The following is a 16,863-nucleotide window of genomic DNA, read 5'->3' as shown; positions in this document are numbered from 1 at the left end:
ATGAAAAACAGTGCTCACACAAAGACTCAGCTCACGATTTCTCCCTTAGCCCTCCTGTTATCCTCACATTTAAATTGTTTATCCTTTGAGTCCTTTTGACCTCAGCAATTAAAACCCTCCATAACATTATTAGAATAAAAATTGTAACCTAAGTGACCAGGTATGTATCCAAGTATGGTTTGTTTATTGTTTGACTACTTAAATAGCTTTTTATCTTAAACACAATCCCCAACCAAACGTGTGAGTGCAGAGTCAAGCAGTGTAAGAACTTGATGCGTGTCTGGAACTGTTTTTGACAGTGTTATGGACATGAACATGTATTAGAAGTCCGGGCTGACACTGTGACTATGTTCACCTTTCATTTGGCATCATTGGATACTGACCAGTTTTAAAAGCACCTCATGTATGCTTGAAAGTGTTGTTGATTACAACCTGACATTCGGCTGGATTCTGTTTTACTATATTCATCTGGTTTCATTTGCAGATATGGACATTGTATGAAATGGTCATGGTTTTTGTGGGGGCATCCTTAACATTGTATTTTGATCCCCCGCCACCCGTAGCTGTCAGTCAACAACGGCGGGGAGCTTGTCAACGTGTTTGTTTATCCCGAATATGAGAAGAGCCGGTCTGGTCTAATTTCAACAAGTATTTATTAAGATGCCGCCTTGTGAGTCTTCAGTAAGCATGCGCCATCTCCAGACAAAACAACGCCTTGCCTATCTGCCCTCCTGAAGCTGGGACAGCTGCATGTGGAAGCTAAGAGATGTATGCTTTAATATAAAAAGTTAAGTATGAGAACAAGTTAAAGTACATCGTAATGAATGTCGCAGATTCAAAGTTCCCAAAACGGGCCTTATCAGACAGCCGCAAGTTTGAACAGCGATGCGACGCACACTCATTTTAACCAGCTTCCAGATTAAAACCAAGCAGCAAAGGTTACTAAAAGTCACTATGTGAGGGCTACACATTTCCCACATATTCTTCCCAAACTGCCCCTGTCTAACAAACTGCATTTTGTTTAAAGTTGACTTTCATTGCCAGCTTCACAGACACGCACACATGGATAATATAGATTTCAGTCTTACAGAGGAGGTGGACTAGTGGCAGAATCTTGGACTTTGGGCAGAAAAGGTCTCTGGTTCGTCTCTGGCTCGACTCCACGGAGAAACAACAAAAGAAACAAATCTGTTCAAAAATCCAAGAGGATTATCCCTACCCTTGTCTAGTGCCCCTAAGCAAGGCACCTTACTCCCTCAACATCTGCTCCCCGGGCGCCGTATATGGTCGCTCACTGCTCTGTGTGTCCTGCACCAGATGTGTTAAAAGCAGAGGTTAAATTTCCCTACCTGCATGAGTGTGCCTGTGCATGTCTGTGCCTGTGTTTGGGACTAATAAATGCGTCTTAACAAACTCAACAAACCTTTGGGCAGAGGGACCATCTCTCAAATGTGTCTTTGCTTTCGTACCTTTGATTCATGAGTTAAAAACTATGAGATCAACAACAACACTGTTATTTTTGTTATGCTGGGGGGGTGTTCTTTTTAAATCATTGTTAGCATTTAGAGTATTGTGTGTTATAGTGTTTTTATATAAAGTAATATGTAAATAAAGTCTGTTTGAATGGTTAAAATGACATGTTTACATGCTACAATTTACACAAACACTTTCACATACTGCACACGTGTTGAGATAAACACAGTATTTGTTGACACTAAGGCCTTATTGTGTAATATGAATGTGTTATTGGCCATACACATCTGAGAAGAATTGATCTATTGATCAATAGGTAACATATTGACAGGTTAACAGAGATTTCTCACCCATCGTTTTTCAGAAACGTTTGTCATGTTTAAATGATTCTTTTACAAAAATAATAATGATCATAATATACAGAAACATGTATCCCAGTGTTAATATGATGAGCAAAAGTTGGTATTTACCAAGTAGAGAAATTCTCAAATTCAATTACAGCTTAAGCATTTTCTGGAAAATAAATGATGTAACCTGTTGACTTTTGTTATTAAATGAGAGAAATGTGCCACCATATTAATTTAATCATTGCTTGAAGTGAACATGGATATGAACTGTATCGCTACTGACTCTCCAGCATTCTCAGCATGAAACGTTCACGGCTCTGATAGGAAGTCTGGCTCAACTTCACCAGGAGCCTCGGCCATCAGCGGTGTGTTTGCTGCCTGCACAATTACTTGATTTTATTAAAAAGAGATCATCAGCAGGTGCTTGTTTTCACTCGGTTTCTCCGAGCAAACATGTGGAGCAGCTAGGAAACGGGTTTTGGTGGAGCTGTGGTGCTTTTGAACTCATTTTAGGAGAGAAACTAGTGGGGAAAACCGCTGAGCAGTGCTGCTCACCGCGGTGAACGGGTCGTGTTTGTAGGCTCCACCGACCAAATGCAGAGAGCATCAGAGCTCTGCATGACTTCAATATGAAGACAAATAAGTCCGCTACCCGCTTCCTCACTGTCAGCCCCCAGCTCCGCTCACCCACTGAGTTTTTACTCGTTTATCAGTGAAGAGAAAACACAAGTGTCTCGGCGTTCACACTGCACACGGGAGCCACGGCTCGACTGAGTCTCCACGGTTCTCATGTTGTGTTCAAGTGCCGCCTCCCGATCGGGACTCTCCATCAGTCCGGTAATTCACTCCGATACTCCGTCGTTGATCTATACGCAAAGAGAAAGATGTCAGAAGCCGCTTCAGCTCCCGCTCCAGCCGCCGCCAAGGTCAAAGCGGCCAAGAAGAGGGTCGTGAAACCGAAGACCGCCGGCCCCAGTGTCAGTGATCTCATTGTGAAGGCCGTGTCCGCGTCCAAGGAGCGCAGTGGCGCGTCAGTGTCCGCCCTCAAGAAGGCTCTGGCGGCCGGAGGCTACGATGTGGAGAAGAACAATTCCCGCGTCAACACCACCATCAAGAAGCTGGTGGTCAGCGGGACCCTGGTCCAGACCAAGGGAGCCGGGGCCACCGGCTCGTTCAAGATGAGCAAGAAGGTGGAGACCAAGGTCCAGAAGCCGGTGAAGAAGGCCGCTCCCAAAGCGAAGAAGCCCGCCGCCAAGAAACCCGCAGTGGCTAAAAAGCCCAAGTCGGCGGCCGCCAAGAAGCCAGCAGCCGCTAAAAAGTCCCCGAAGAAGGTGACCAAACCAGCAGCGGCCAAGACGCCCTCCAAGAGCCCCAAGAAAGTGGCGAGGAGCCCAAAGAAAGTGGCGAAGAGCCCTAAGAAGGTGGAGAAAAAGGCCCCTGCTGCCAAGAAAGCCCCCGCGAAGAAGGTCGCCAAACCCAAAGCGAAGAAGACAGCAGCCAAGAAGAAGTGAGCTGTCCTCACTGTGAAACATGTCCATCCTGTTAAAAGGCTCTTTTAAGAGCCACACACGTCTTTCCAAAAAGAGCTGTTTCCTCCTCAATCATCACCACTGCCAATACATATGTAGAGACAGAGTTCTTAACTAAAGGGACTCAAGTTTGATAGAAATATATTTAAGGTTTTTCGTTCAATGTTAAGATTTAGAAGTTAGTTCACATCAAATAATATAAAACATAGCTTTAGACTCTGTGTGAAGGAGAGGCAGACACTACTGACACACATACATCATGTAATATGATGTTCAGCGATATCCGCTTTACTTCATTAACCATACTTCTTAAATAGTGTGCCTTTATTGTTATAGTTATCCTAGTTTCCTCGTGTCTTTCCTTGCTAAATATGTAAGTGACAGCTGCTTAGGAAAATGACAATTCCAACTTCACATCATATATATGAATATATACTGTAGTAACATCAGGCAGCCAACAGATGACGCTGCTCTGCAAATTATGTGAACCGGAACAACGTCCATTACCAGACGAACTCTCCTCCATGTCCTGTCAGAAGCTTTGTTTTCCAGTCGCTCAGCTCCTCCTGTTGTATTGCAGCTGATTGTTTGAGTCATAAAAATGAGCTCTGTAGCTGCATCAACTTGATCAGTAGCTGTCATTAAACTAAAGTATTGAGGAACTGTCATCAGACACTGCAACACCAACAGAGGGAAAGTCACGTGGTTCAATTTACTGGCAGGGAGTAGAGTTTTTCCAGGTGATGCTTTTCTCAGATTTATGATTAAAACACTAAGTTAATTTTTTCAGAGTAAAATAAAAAAAAAAAACTTAATTGTTTTAATCTTGTTTCAGGTCCTTGGACAGTGATGTTTGTTTTGTTAAGGTGCTGCACTTCAACAGTTTGATGCCCTGAATGGATGTTGTGGAGCAGAGCGCCGCCACTTTATGCTTCAAGTCTGTGCAGAAACACACGTAGGTGAAAAATTAGATGACTGTATCTAGATAACTATAACAAAAAAAATTGTGTGACCACAAATGAAGGAAGTGTTGTCGACATTACTCATTCCATCTGTCACTCAAGCACATGGAGAGAATGGTAATAAAACCAGAACAAATACATCTATGGTCAAGCAAAGTAAATCCATCATGTTGCTAAAATGATCTGTCTTGTGTCTTAATACAAATAGATTAACAAACAGACATTCACATGAATACACAGACCGACATATCCCCAGACATGCATTAATATACACACACGGCCATTTAGAGCATAAATAAATTCACACAGAGCCTATTCTTTGCTGCCTGATTATTTTTATGACTGACCAATGACTGGCCCATGGGTCATCTCATGACCAACATTAAACATTAGCTCACCTGATAAGGCCAAAGCTCTTTGAGTTCAGTGAAGAAGACCCTGAGAAGTGGTTAAAAGCTCAGAAAAAAAGTGGAGCTTCTGTTTGAATTGATCAGAGTCACGCTCCTCTGGGGAACAAGAGTAAACTTCACTGGTCAAAACGTTTAATGGAGGAATCCAAACCATTCACTTGGTGACAGAGTTCCATGCAGTGTCGTTCAGGACAGCCTCATCACTGTCACACCAGAAGAATCACAGGAGGGAAGTATACAATAATAATAATGATGGCTGAGTTCCATTTAGCTGCTCCACTTCAATGGTCCTGAAGTTGTGCATGCTGGATCACTGTCATGTGTACTTGGGCACTTTAACACAACAGAGGACTTGGTCAATGTTTTGAATGAAAACCTGGTTCATGTGAAACACGTCTATGATCCAACATGTGACCGGACACACGGCACCTAACTTTTAAAAGCTCATGTTACAGATTAAGCAAAGGTACCAGAGTGATTGTTTATGACTACATTGCTATCATATAATAGTTTGTAAGATGTGTAACAAATAGATATGTTTACTTCTCACCCTAGATTTGCATAATGACAAATGTAAAGAGGGTGAAAAATGCATTAAATTTATTCTACCCACACTAGTTTCTATTTCATTAGGAATATAATCTGTTGTTTTTGCATTCACACCGTCCATCATGAGAGATGTATGCCAAGCAGGGTTTCCCCCAGTGCTTTATAGGCCTGGCGGACCGCCAGGCTTTCCCCCCCCCCCCCCGCCAGGCTAAGCGTCGCTTGTTTATTTATTAAAAAAAAAAAAAAAAAATGTTATGCACCAGAAACATGATACCAAAGACGGCATTGCGCTTTTAACCGCATCTGGTGATACGGTTGAAACCGTAATGGCGACATCTTATGGTCAGTATGTGAACCCATAAGGTAAGAGGTCAGGTGTATTTTCCATCACCTGAACCTCCAAAACACGACCTGTCTCTACCACGCAACAACTTTCACGGAGAAAGGGTCAAAAAACCTTGGACTCTTTCTTTTTCCGGAGTCGGGGGAGCACTGGAGGAGACGATGAGGCCGCTCTTTCCCCCACGGCCAAGCGGAGAGCATCGCCAGCGAGCCGACCGAGCCGCGGCTCGATGATGAAGCAGAGCCAGAGCTAGTTAGCGCGTATGTTAGCGCGTCGGATGTCAGCATTTCGAATGTTAGCATGTCGGATATTAGCACGTCGGATGTTAGCGCGTCGGATATAAGCACGTCGGATGTTAGCGCGTCGGAGCAGCCTGCTGCGAGCCGCGATGGGAAACATCGAAGTAGCGGATTTAACCCAAAGTTTAACCCAAAGACCTCAGGAACAGGCTGCAAGGGAAAAGCCTAATTGCCTGCCTCCGTATAAAAATAAATGGTCCCTCTGTGGCTGATCTTGACTACAGTAAGGCTCTGGAGGAGTTCTTTCAGAAGCCGAGACGGATCACTTGCATCACTTGAAGAGGTCACACAGCATACCTCTTCAGGCCCTGAGTTCCCTGTTCCCCCTTGGCCATGTTTGCACTTTTTATTTATGTTAATTTATTTTACTATTAAATGTGACCAGAAATGGCTTGTTTTTTTAGATTCACTTAGATTTTACTTGAAAACGAATTGATAATATTTATTTTTATTTTATTTATTATTTTTTGTGTTTGTAAACTGTATTATGTAATGTTAATGTTATTAATGTTAAGTATTGTTAATAAATGTCTTACAATAACAATTGTCATAATTTCAAAATTCCTGTCAACTTTTAACTTTTTTTTTTTACAAAAACACAGTCGGCCGCCGGTCGGATTCTCTAGCGGCCCTACCACCAGGCTTAGCAAGTTTTCTGGGGGAAACCCTGCCAAGGATCCATGTACCTTAGACGTAATGCAATTTGAAGTGTATATCTTTTATGCATCCAATAGTGTATTCATATTTATATATATATGTATCTTGCTCATAGTGTATTCATCGTTCTTATATCACAAAATACCTCTAAATACTGCACTATTCCATATATATTTATCACTGTACATATCTTATGTATTTACAAATTTCACTTGCACTCTGCACTATTACTGCCTTTTTTGCACTTCTGGTTATATGCTAAACAGCATTTCGTTTTTAATAAGCACTTGTACTGTGCAATGACAATAAAGTTGAATCCAATCTAAAAACGTCTTTTGTGTATACTTTAAGTTGATGGGTGATATGAGGAGTTTTGCTCTTTGGAGGTGAGTGTGTGGCTCTTAAAAGAGCCTTTGTGTCGGTGGTTTCCAGAAGCTTTGCTTTACTTGGACTTGGGGGCCTTCTCGGTCTTCTTGGGCAGAAGAACAGCCTGGATGTTGGGCAGCACGCCGCCTTGAGCGATGGTCACTCCGCCCAGGAGTTTGTTGAGCTCCTCGTCGTTGCGGACGGCCAGCTGCAGGTGGCGGGGGATGATACGGCTCTTCTTGTTGTCGCGGGTGGCGTTTCCAGCCAGCTCCAGGATCTCAGCGGTGAGGTACTCCAGCACAGCCCCCAGGTAGACGGGGGCGCCGGCACCAACGCGATGTGCGTAGTTGCCTTTACGCAGCAGCCTGTGAACACGACCGACGGGGAACTGGAGCCCAGCGCGGGAAGAGCGAGTCTTTGCCTTCGCTCTGGCCTTTCCGCCGGTTTTGCCTCTGCCAGACAAAATGGATATAGATTGTTTTGTTGCGGGTGGAAAATCAAAGGAGAGGAGTCGTCGTTCTCAAGTTGAAATTAAGCAAGTTTATTCAGAGGTCACAGGTCAGGAAAACCCGGTGTCCAGCAATTGAACATGCATGGGTCTCTAGTTCTACGCAGGAGACTGCACAGGAAAAGAGACGCTTAAACAGAGTGCGCACATAGATTATATATTGATATATTGGGCGTAACAGGGGTTCTTCTTGGATTTGTCAAAACTAGATGGGGGCCGCTGCATCTAGACGGGGCAGTGTCTCATCCTCTTGGAATGTCGCGTGATGAAGATATCGTACGTGCACTCCATTGTCGTGGTTACCAGAGGTCATAATGTTCCTGCCTCAAAGCAGCTGCCTTAGTGTGTTGTGGGGGAGAGATTTTAGGCCAAGGTCTGCTCATTATCTGCTGTTGGTGTTCTACTTTGTGTGTGTGTGAATTGAAACAGGGAGCTGGGATGTGTGGTACAAAGTGTTGACTGTTCTACAGAGTGTAAGAAAAGAGGTCAAAGAAATGTATGTGGTGTATGTCAATAAATGTATGTGTTATGTATGTGGTGTATGTCAATAGTTTCCTAAGACACGTCAGAAGAAACTGCAGTGAATAGCTCGAACCCTCCTTTATATATCCATGGATCAAATGGGACGGTTCATGCCAGACCAACCAGAATAGAAGCCTCAAGCAGAGCAGCGGAGGACGGCCTGCACTTTTGTCCAATAAGCAGCGAGTATCTCAGGAGGAGCCTATCACCGATCAGGACCCGGGGCTCTGGAGCAGCGTCACCATGTCACGGCTCTGCAGTTTATAAGCAGAGTGTCTGTCAAGCGCTCCACTGTTTCTCCCGATCAAAGAGACAAGAAACAAAATGGCAAGAACCAAGCACACCGCTCGTAAATCCACCGGAGGCGAAGACACCAACCATCTCATCAGGTGGAGCAGCGGATAGCGGGGTTGGCACCGTCAGCTGCCTGGAGGCGGCCGCCTTCCGGATGATTCCCGGTAGCTCTGTCATGAGTGCACCGATGGCCGTCAGAGGAGTGGGAGCGGGCGGTGAATTGAATTCGTCATCCGACGCCTCGAGCTCGAGGGGGGGGATCTGCTGGAGGATAAGTTGGCTCTTCAGCTCTGGGAGCGGAGTCAGCCGACGCCGGTCCACTTTCGAAAAATTCGATGGCTTCGTCCAAACTGAAGTCACGCTGCGACGCGAACCCGTCACCGTCCATGTCGGTGTAGGCGTCGGCTCGCCTGAGTCTCTCGGGCTCCTTAAGGAACTTGCAGAACGCGCCAGGCCGGCATGCTCTGGGCCCAGGCACGACTCGCAGCGTCGATGGAGATCATCTGACATAATGTACCCGGTGTTGCATTCCGGGCACAAGCGGATGTTGGAGGTTCCGTGCTGCTTCATGGCTGAAGAAAATAGGGAGACGAGCGGCCGGTCTCACCCCAATATATACAAGGTGAGACCCACTAGCAATAGCCTTAAAGGGCGAAGCCTATACGATATAGAACCAAGCAGACTGCTCGTAAATCCACCGGAGGCAAAGCCCCCAGGAAGCAGCTGGCCACCAAGGCTGCGCGTAAGAGCGCCCCGGCCACCGGCGGCGTCAAGAAGCCTCACCGTTACAGGCCCGGTACCGTGGCTCTGAGAGAGATCCGTCGCTACCAGAAATCTACTGAGCTGCTGATCCGCAAGCTGCCCTTCCAGCGCCTGGTGAGAGAAATCGCTCAGGATTTCAAGACCGACCTGCGCTTCCAGAGCTCCGCTGTCATGGCTCTGCAGGAGGCCAGCGAGGCTTACCTGGTCGGCCTCTTTGAGGACACCAACCTGTGCGCCATCCACGCCAAGAGGGTTACCATCATGCCCAAGGACATCCAGCTGGCCCGCCGTATCCGCGGAGAGAGAGCTTAAACCACTCCTGCTCCACTGACCATAACAACGGCTCTTTTAAGAGCCACTTCACTGCACTCAAAACAAAACTCCTCCGCTGCCCCGCTTGTTATAGACCGTTGATGCATATAACACAGTGAATAATTGACTGCAGAGTTCAAAGTAAATATCAATACAATTGAAGTATAATAAATTACATTACTTTCTGTAAAGTAACCAAAGTATATTACAAATCTTTCTATAGATTTAAACATGTATCCTTTTTAGGTTTACAACATTAACTGAACAGCAACACGTTTTTAGTATTTCATAATACTACATAAGAAAGAGGTTACAATAAAATATTATACATTTACATTAATAATATACATTAGTAGCTCTGCAAAGAATACACATAGGAAAGTATGGAAGTTCGGACCATTTTACCGACTTGGTTCTTTGAATTTCGTTCAGTAAAATGAGAATCTTTTTTCGAGTCATTAGTTCATTTCAACGGGGGGGAACCTATTGACATACACCAAACACATAACACATACACATATTGACATACACCAAACACATAATACATACTCATATTGATACACCACATATATTCCTTAAACCATACTCATAGTCAACACTTTATATCACACATCCCAGCTCCCTGATTCAGTTCGCACAGAGACAGTGAGTAGACCTTGGCCCACAATCTCTCCCAGACAGCACACTAACGCAGCTGCACTGATACAGCAACATTATCACCTCTGGTAACCACGACAACGGAGTGCACGTACGACATCTTCATCACGCGACATTCGAAGAGGATATAATCTATGTGCGCACTCTGTTTAAGCGTCTTTCTTCCTGTGTAGCCTTCTGCATAGAACTAGAGACCCATGCATGTCCAATTGCTGGACACCGCGTTTTCCTGACCTGTGACCTCTGAATAAACTTGCTTAATTTCAACTTGAGAACGACGACTCCTCTCCCTTGATTTCCACCCGCAACAAACCCCTGCATTAAAATTATGTATCATGACAGTTTGGATGATTTGAAATGTTCAATTATTATCACACTAGCATTTAATTATCACAGCAAACAATTACGCTGCATTGAACTGTAAGTAAAGTACATGGTTGAAATAAGGAAACCTGTAATTATTACTTGTGAACGAATATCATTCAAGTCTTACTAAACCTTGTCACGCGAAAGTGAACGAGGTAAACAAATCCTTTCTGTTTCCTCTTCTGAGCCTCTGCAGGTCACGTGGAAAATTATCCAAAAACTTGTACCCGGCAGATGAACGAATGGTTCACCTCCCGACCGTGTCTTCAGATCAATGTTTCGTTCTTCTGCCAACAGAGTCTTTGAATCAATGATTTGTTCATCTGCCGGATACGAGTCTTTGGATCCTTTTTCACGTGACCTGCATCAGCCTAGGCAACAGTCCCGATGCGCGGCCAGGAGAAAATTAACGAATCCCCTTTGAGAGGACTCGTTACTCCAGAGCCCTTGTAAGGATTTGTTCAAAATGAACGAATCGCTCACCATCGACACATCACTAATATTGCTACTTTCACTTCACCTGTTAATTGGAACCATGGTCAGAGCTGCAATGAAATAAAATGTTTATTTTAAAAATGAGATGACCTAGAATTTTCGGAGAAACCGATCTACTCGCTGCAAACATTTATTAGACAGCATAAGTTATTTACAAATTTGTCTTTGGTAAAACATGTCCCCCAGGGATTGGAGTTCTCATACAAAAGTGGAATATTTGCAGCCTTGAACATAATTGTAACAGTTGCAGTACAGTCATTCATCAACAGGACATTTATACCCCACACTGTCACTGTAATTGTGCTTGTATTGATGCATCTTACAAACAGTCACACATTGATTTCCAAGGCAACCATATCAATGTCCTTTTCCCACTCATTTCTCTCCTAAAATGAGTTCAAAGCACCACAGCTCCAACAAAACCCGTTTCCAAGCTGCTTCACATGTTTGTTCAGAGAAACCGAGTAAAATCCAGCACCTGCTGATGATCCCTTCGTAATAAAGTCAAGTGATTGTGCAGGCAGCAGACACACCGCTGATGGCCGAGGCTCCTGGTGAAGTTGAGCCAGACTTCCTATCAGAGCTGTGAACGTGTCATGCTGAGGAAGCTGGAGAGTCATTCTATAATTAGGACTTCATTTCACATCCATGTTGAAAAAGTCCATTTCACTAAATATTCACTTCAAGCAATGATCCAATTAATATTTTGGCACATTTCTCTCATTTAAAACCAAAAGTCAACAGGTTGTGTCATTTATTTTGCAGAATATGTTTAGGCTTTAGTGGAATTTGCATTGTCTCTGCTGTCTGATTTAGTAAATACCAACTTTGGCTCTTCACATTAACACTAGGATACATGTTTATGCATATTATTTTAGTCATTATTTGTATAAAGTAATCATTAAAACGTGTCAAATGGGGGCGCTAGTGAGCAAGAAATGGAGTGAGACGCTAATTTCAGTGCTCCTGAATAGAAGCTACAATATTTTCATCAAAAAAACAGCTACAAACTTCAGCCACAAAGCTCACCGAGGACAACACAAAGGGGCCATAACCAGACTCATGCAAGATACGCCGCTTTGAATGGCGGAAAAGCTTCAAAAATACAAATATAAATCCGACGCTAGCTCATCGCAGCCTACAATAATCACGAGACAAAGACCACCAGTTGATCCGGACCAACCTTCCGCCACCCGAAGTGAAAGCCCAGGTATGACCACTGAAAGAATGAAAGCGGATATCTTATCTTCCCTAAAGGGAGAGATTTCCAAAATCATAAGAGAGGAAATTAAAAGTGCGTTAGCAGAAGATTTCCATGCCCTGAAGTCCGAGTTAAAAGCGGTGCGGTCCGAAATTGCTAGCAGCACGACCACCATCCAGGCAGAAGTTGACCACATGAAAACCGAAATAAAAGACATTAAGGGCGGCTTATCAACATGGTCCGACGAGGTGGCGACACAACAAGCTACGGTAACCCGCCTCCAAAGACAGGTGACAACTCTAACAGACCGATGCGAGGACATGGAGGGGAGAATGAGACGCTGCAACATCCGTATAGCCGGCATTCAAGAGCAACCGGACTCCAGCTCCACCAAAACAGTAGCTAAAGTTATCAGAGAAGTCCTGCAGATGGACCGGGATATAAAGATTGACCGATCGCACCGCACATTCGCCACCAGGAAACCGGGAGACCGGGAGAAACCACGAGTGATCATCGCTAAACTACACAATGACGGGGATGCTGTAGAGATCCCGAGGAGAGCCCGAGACAGAGCGCCGTTGGAGTACAACGGGAACCGGATCGCTATCTTTCCAGACTACACACCCAGCGTCGCCAAAGCCAGAGCAGCATTCACAGACATACGGAAGGCCCTACGGGGAAGGAAGGGAGTTCGCTACGGTCTACTGTATCCAGCCAGGCTCCGGATTTCACACAACAACCAAGTGAACGACGAGGAGTTTCTGGACTCCAGCAGAGCCATGGAGTATGTCCAGAAGAAAGTTATTCCATCTACTGAGAGTGCTGACTAAATATACCCCCACCAACACTGTTAATTACAGTAAAGACTGCCCAGTGAGTTTTGCACATTTTGAAACATGTCTATTTTGTATTTAAATATATATTTTTTCTAATATTACTCAAAGCCCATTTGAAAACACAATTCCTTATAGTCTATAGTGTGCCTATTATTTCTATTAATATTATTTGTATCATTCCACTTTACTTTCTCACAGTCAGCTACCATAAGAGGGTTTTTTTTTTTTTTATTAGCTCTGCACGCAACTCAGGTACTATTTTACCGTAAAGAGCTGTTTGATTTTGCAGACCTATATCAGGTACTGCAGGGGCCTGAATGGCCATTACTCGACACTGTCCCCTTTCTGTGTCTACTTTACTTTATCTTTATTCTTTCTTTCTTTATTCCTTATCTTAGCACACCTTAAGCATAGTTGACTTTATCTCAACTGTGCACCGTTGCTGCTTGCCCTAAGTGGCTAGGGACTAGGTCCCATCGAAACTGTTGTTGATGTTAGTGAACAGCAGTCAAAACTGTTTTGCTCCCCTTGTTCTGATCCCACTGTTCTCATGGGATCCTATGTTGGATATAAGTGCACCAAGGTCATTATCTAATTTTCTTAAATATCCTTGTTTAACCCACCCCTGTTGTTTTCATTATGTAGTCCAAGTCCTCACACTCCACATAACAGGATACATAGCCCAGGTGCTCACTGCTTACTTCCGCTTCCCATTTCCCTGCACAAACTCTCAAAATATCCAAATTACACATAATACTTAATGGACCCGCTAAAAGTGATAAGTTATAATGTCAAAGGTCTCCATAGCCCTGTTAAGAGAAGGAAAATTCTACATCAGATGAAACAAGCCAACTGTCACATTGCATTCCTACAGGAAACCCATTTATCTGATGCGGAACATGAAAAGCTGAAAAGATCCTGGGCAGATAAAGTATATTACTCTTCGCACCGATCAGGGAGAAAAAAGGGAGTATCCATACTGCTACACAGACAAATTAATTTCACACAAACACTGGTACATAAAGACACAGAGGGGAGATATATTATAGTTAATGGTTTAATTTATGGCATAGAAGTATCCCTCATAAATGTATATGCACCTAATGAAGACGAGCCCAGCTTTATCAGGACATTGTTCAATAAGATTTTAAAATATAGTTCAGGACTGCTACTGATGGGAGGAGAGCTGAATTGCGTAATGTCACAAACAATCGACCGACAACCTGCCTCTAAAGCTCCACTCTCCAGAATGAGCAGAATGCTCAAATACCAATCTCTTGAAGCAGGCCTAGTAGATGTATGGAGAAGCAGGTTTCCGAGAAACAGGGATTTCACCTTCTATTCAAGCAGACATTTATCCTACTCAAGGATTGATTACTTCTTTACCACTAAAGCAGAGCTACATAGGATAGTAGACATTGAGATTCTTCCAATAACTATATCTGATCACGCACCTGTGGCATTAAAATGGGACATAGGCAAAATACCAACATCTAAACAATGGAGACTTAATGCATATCTCCATAATGATAAAGAATTCACCTCCTTTGTCACAGCAGAACTCAAGGAATACTTGGATAAAAATATCTCGGCTGAAACGAATCCTCTTATATTGTGGGACTGTGCCAAAGCATACATCAGAGGCCGTATTATTTCATTTACATGTGCTAGGAGAAGAGGTAAGGAGGCTAAACAGAGAGAATTGGAAGATAAAATAAAAGATTTGGAGAATAAACATAAACAATCAACATCGAGCAGTCTCTTAAAGGAGTTAAACGCAACCCGTAGAGAACTCAACACCCTACTATCAGATCAAATTGAGCGAAGTTTAAGATTCACAAATCAAAGATACTATGAACACGGCAACAAGGCAAGCAGATTATTAGCATTTAGATTAAGAAAACAGCAATCATCTAATACAGTACAGAAAATAAAATCAAAAGAAACGTTTGTTACAAAACCAGATAAAATAGCAGAATCCTTTGCTGAGTTCTATGAATCTTTATACAAAAATACAGATACCTGCTCTGCTGATGCAAAACTTACAGAGTTCTTAAACCCTATAAAATTAACTGTACTTACAGAACCAGCAGCCAAGGAATTAGATGAGCCTATTGAGGGATGGGAGATCAAGCAAGTGATCTCAACGCTCAAAAATAATAAAAGCCCAGGGCCAGATGGATATATTAATGAATTTTATAAATCCTTTAAGGATATTTTATCACCACTGTTGCTAAAAGCATACCACCATGCATTAGAATCTAAAACTATGGCACCATCTTGGAAAGAGGCCACTATAGTGGTAATTCATAAAGAAGGCAAGGACCCCACAGAGTGCCAATCCTAAAGACCGATATCGCTGCTGAATGGGGACCTGCGCATCCTAACTGCAATCCTAGCAAGAAGAGTCAATCATATAATCACTGAAATTATCCACCCAGATCAGACGGGATTCATCACTGGAAGATACTATGGCGATAACTTAAGACGCTTATTAAACATTATATCCAATCAAAAAGAAGAGCAATCAGAATCAATGATTTTGTCCCTAGATGCTCAAAAAGCATTTGATAGAGTATCATGGCAATATTTATTCCAAACACTAAAACGATTAAAATTTGGCCACAACTTTCTAAATTGGATACATACATTATATTCATCACCACAGGCAGCTGTTAAAGTTAATGGATATAGATCACAAAGATTCACACTTGAACGCGGCTGCAGACAAGGCTTCCCTTCATCACCCCTGCTGTTTGCAATTAGTATCGAACCCCTGGCCCAGCTCATCCGAGATGATAACAACATAAAAGGAACTGTAATACAAAAAGAAGAGCATAAAATATCCCTTTACGCTGATGATGTATTATTATATCTGACGCAACCTGCATCAACTATACCACATCTAAAGGAGCTCATCTCACAGTATGGATACTACTCAGGATACAAGGTAAATGTGGAAAAAACAGAGGCTATGGATATCAATGGTAACATCTCAAGAACTGTAAAACTCCAAAGTGGATTTAAGTGGCCAAAAGCAGGTATAAAATACCTTGGCATACACATCCCCCCGTCCTTACAGAATTTGTACGAGGCCAATTATAGTAAAATAATTCGATGCATTAATAGTGACCTGGAACGATGGTCTGCGCTCCCTTTATCCCTGCTCGGTCGTGTTGAAAGTATTCGTATGAATGTTCTGCCCAGAATTCTCTACTTATTTCAGATGTTACCTATAGAAATTCCAAAATCGGTATTTGATAACCTAGATAAAATCATTTCCAAATTTATCTGGCAAAAAAAGCGCCCTAGAATTAGACTTAAAACCTTACAACTATCTAAGGTAAACGGAGGCCTTAAACTTCCAAACTTAAAATATTACTTCTGGGCAGCACAAATGAAACCCTTGATAGCGTGGATTCAGAATAGCACGTACACTCGCTGGCTTAATATTGAGAAAAACCTATGCCCAGAGCCCTCTCAAAACTTGCCATTCTTAGATACACCAATAAAAGAACTAGCAGAGTGGACTAAGATCACTCTTAAAATCTGGAACAAAATACAGACTTTTTTTGGGCTTCCAAAGTTAATTTCATCATTAACAAGTATTGGATCTATGAAGACCTTCACACCTAACAATCTAGACACAGGCTTTAGAAAGTGGTCAGATACGGGATTGGTCTACCTGCATCAACTATTTAATGAGGACAACCTCAAAACATTTGAGCAGCTGTAAAGGGATTTTGATCTCCCCAAAACAGATTTCTTCAGATATCTGCAATTGAGAACTTTTCTAACATCACACAAAGAGTGGGGAAAGCTTTTAAAACGTACCCCTCTAGAGGAGTTTTTAATAGAAATACAGATGGGGAGCGAAGATAAGAAAACAATAAGTAAACTCTATAACATATTTCTATCTATGGATCTACATAATTCCCTGCAGATAAAGCAGAAATGGGAGGCGGAAATGAACAT

The 16,863-nt window shown here is 43.0% G+C and overlaps 3 protein-coding genes across 3 annotated transcripts; 2 read left to right on the top strand and 1 right to left on the bottom strand.

Annotated features, from left to right (window-relative positions):
• The first annotated feature begins 2,683 nt into the window (after positions 1-2,683).
• On the top strand, positions 2,684-3,660 carry LOC128451331 (histone H1-like). The gene has a single exon (XM_053435121.1). The coding sequence runs from the start codon at positions 2,705-2,707 to the stop codon at positions 3,329-3,331; it is 627 nt and encodes a 208-aa protein (XP_053291096.1). The 5' UTR covers positions 2,684-2,704; the 3' UTR covers positions 3,332-3,660.
• Positions 3,661-7,011: 3,351 nt separating this feature from the next.
• Positions 7,012-8,769, bottom strand: LOC128450371 (histone H2A.v2-like). The gene is made up of 2 exons (XM_053433782.1): positions 8,344-8,769; positions 7,012-7,419 (listed from the first exon to the last, which is right to left on the bottom strand). The coding sequence occupies exons 1-2, from the start codon at positions 8,767-8,769 to the stop codon at positions 7,012-7,014; spliced, it is 834 nt and encodes a 277-aa protein (XP_053289757.1).
• Position 8,770: 1 nt separating this feature from the next.
• LOC128450370 (histone H3-like) lies at positions 8,771-10,095 on the top strand. The gene is made up of 2 exons (XM_053433781.1): positions 8,771-8,812; positions 8,917-10,095. Exons 1-2 carry the CDS (start codon positions 8,771-8,773, stop codon positions 9,331-9,333), a joined length of 459 nt encoding a protein of 152 aa, XP_053289756.1. The 3' UTR covers positions 9,334-10,095.
• The last annotated feature ends 6,768 nt before the right edge of the window (positions 10,096-16,863 follow it).

This window comes from Pleuronectes platessa, chromosome 11, assembly GCF_947347685.1.
Source record: "Pleuronectes platessa chromosome 11, fPlePla1.1, whole genome shotgun sequence".
NCBI lineage: Eukaryota > Metazoa > Chordata > Actinopteri > Pleuronectiformes > Pleuronectidae > Pleuronectes > Pleuronectes platessa.
Note: the sequence above shows the minus strand (reverse complement) of the source record. Positions and strands in the feature narration are given on the sequence as shown.